Here is a 1,682-nt window from a genome sequence, read left to right as displayed (position 1 = left end):
ATGGTGTATTTATAGACAGTATGGTGTATATACAGACAGTATGGTGTGTGTATAGTCAGTATGGTGTATTTATAGACAGTATATGTATAGTTGGTTATGTTCTGATGATGTTTCAGGGTCGATATTAGAGCTGATGAGAATGGATTTTACCCATTGAAAATATCTCCATGTACATTAATTATCAGTATAATATAATAATGACAAATTACATCATAAAAACACCTCACTGTTAGTTCATTTGCATTAATGTATTCCTCTTCCGTTCATCACTACGTCACTGTGTACCCGGCGCTCCTCACGTAGACGGCACGATCCCACCGCGACAGGATGAGTAAAGCTACCGGCAAACAGACAGGAAGTCGATATACGCTGCCTTCAAAATAAAAGCTCAGGAGGGAAAACATAATAATGTGACTTTTACTGTGAAAGGTTGACTCGGAAGTGGGCTCCTTTAACTCTTTATTTGACACCGGTCCTCTCGTGAATCATCCTCAGTTATGCAACACACGTGAATCTACTCGTCTTACTGTAATAACTGATCATTTTTACTGGAAGAGCAGTTCATATGAGCGCTTATACACAGTCCAACGTTTTAAAACTATTACTCAGCCAAACAAAAGTACCAGGGAACCTTAATAGTACTCGCTGTCTTAAAGTCAGGAAGACATCAAATAAATATATAACAGTATTATGTAAACTTACAGCAAGGTCATTATACATACTGACTGAGCTCATTATGGGAATACCACAGAAATATCATAGATTCATCCGGGTCGATGATGACATTATTAAGTCCTGCTGCACGCGCACAGGTGCATGCACGAACACACACGCGCCATATATGTCGTGCACACAGTAGATATACAGACGCAATGGTGCAGGATGCACGATAATGGTGCAGGATGCACGATAATGGTGCAGGATGCACGATAATGGTGCAGGATGCACGATAAAGGGAGGAACACCTTATGTAAAAGAGAAGATGTCTTTTTAATTATTCAGCCATCACGAACACTTGTTGCTTTTCCAAAATCAATCAAAAGCACCCATTACAACCTGGACTCATTTTTAGCCGACCTATTATCAATATAAAATATTATACCTAACGTGTTTCGCCGGGATAACTATTATAGCATCCATGTAAAAAAAAACAATTACACATCCTCGCCGCCATACATCCATTATCGGACAGCTCTTGGGCTGGCATGTTTCTGTCATTTCTATGGCCTAAATATCACTGCAAAATAAAAACACACGTAACATGTGTTTTAAGTGTGAGTTAAAATCAATGCTGTTGAATGACAAGCACTGATTAATTAAAACTGATAGAGGCAACGTATCTGTCCGACAATGGAACTCGAGGATACACAACGTTTTTACCTTGGGCATCTCCTCCACTCGTCAGCACTGCGATGGATTTCCCAGCGCCGGACAGGTTCTCTATAAATTTGCGAGTGTCCTGCCGTTTCGGTGGGGCCGCCATGTTCGTCCCCCCCCCCCCCCCCACACACACACACACACACACAGAAAACTAAAAAATAAAATGTACAACGACTTCTTCCTGCGGTAACGCAAGTAACACTGACGGTATCTGAGGCCTGGAGGGGACACACTGCTGTAGTAGGACTGCAGTGGTTACCGCCCTCTACCATACACACACACACACACACACACACACACAC

The 1,682-nt window shown here is 41.8% G+C and overlaps 1 protein-coding gene across 3 annotated transcripts in view; it reads right to left on the bottom strand.

The window, feature by feature from the left end:
* LOC116396206 (ATP-dependent 6-phosphofructokinase, platelet type-like) overlaps window positions 1–1,682 on the bottom strand; it is a 23,563-nt gene extending 21,881 nt beyond the window's left edge. For 2 of the 3 annotated variants that reach the window (XM_031870664.1, XM_031870663.1), the window contains exon 1: window positions 1,381–1,682. In XM_031870664.1, the coding sequence (XP_031726524.1) occupies window positions 1,381–1,483 (103 nt within the window). In that variant the 5' untranslated portion in view covers window positions 1,484–1,682. The remainder of the gene's footprint in view (window positions 1–1,380) is intronic. The other variant, XM_031870662.1, reaches the window with a different exon arrangement.

This window comes from Anarrhichthys ocellatus, unplaced genomic scaffold (assembly GCF_004355925.1).
Source record: "Anarrhichthys ocellatus isolate YVR2014 unplaced genomic scaffold, GSC_Weel_1.0 scaffold54, whole genome shotgun sequence".
In the NCBI taxonomy this organism is placed as follows: Eukaryota; Metazoa; Chordata; class Actinopteri; order Perciformes; family Anarhichadidae; genus Anarrhichthys; species Anarrhichthys ocellatus.
The sequence above is the reverse complement of the archived record's forward strand: the minus strand, read 5'-3'. Positions and strand labels throughout refer to the sequence as shown.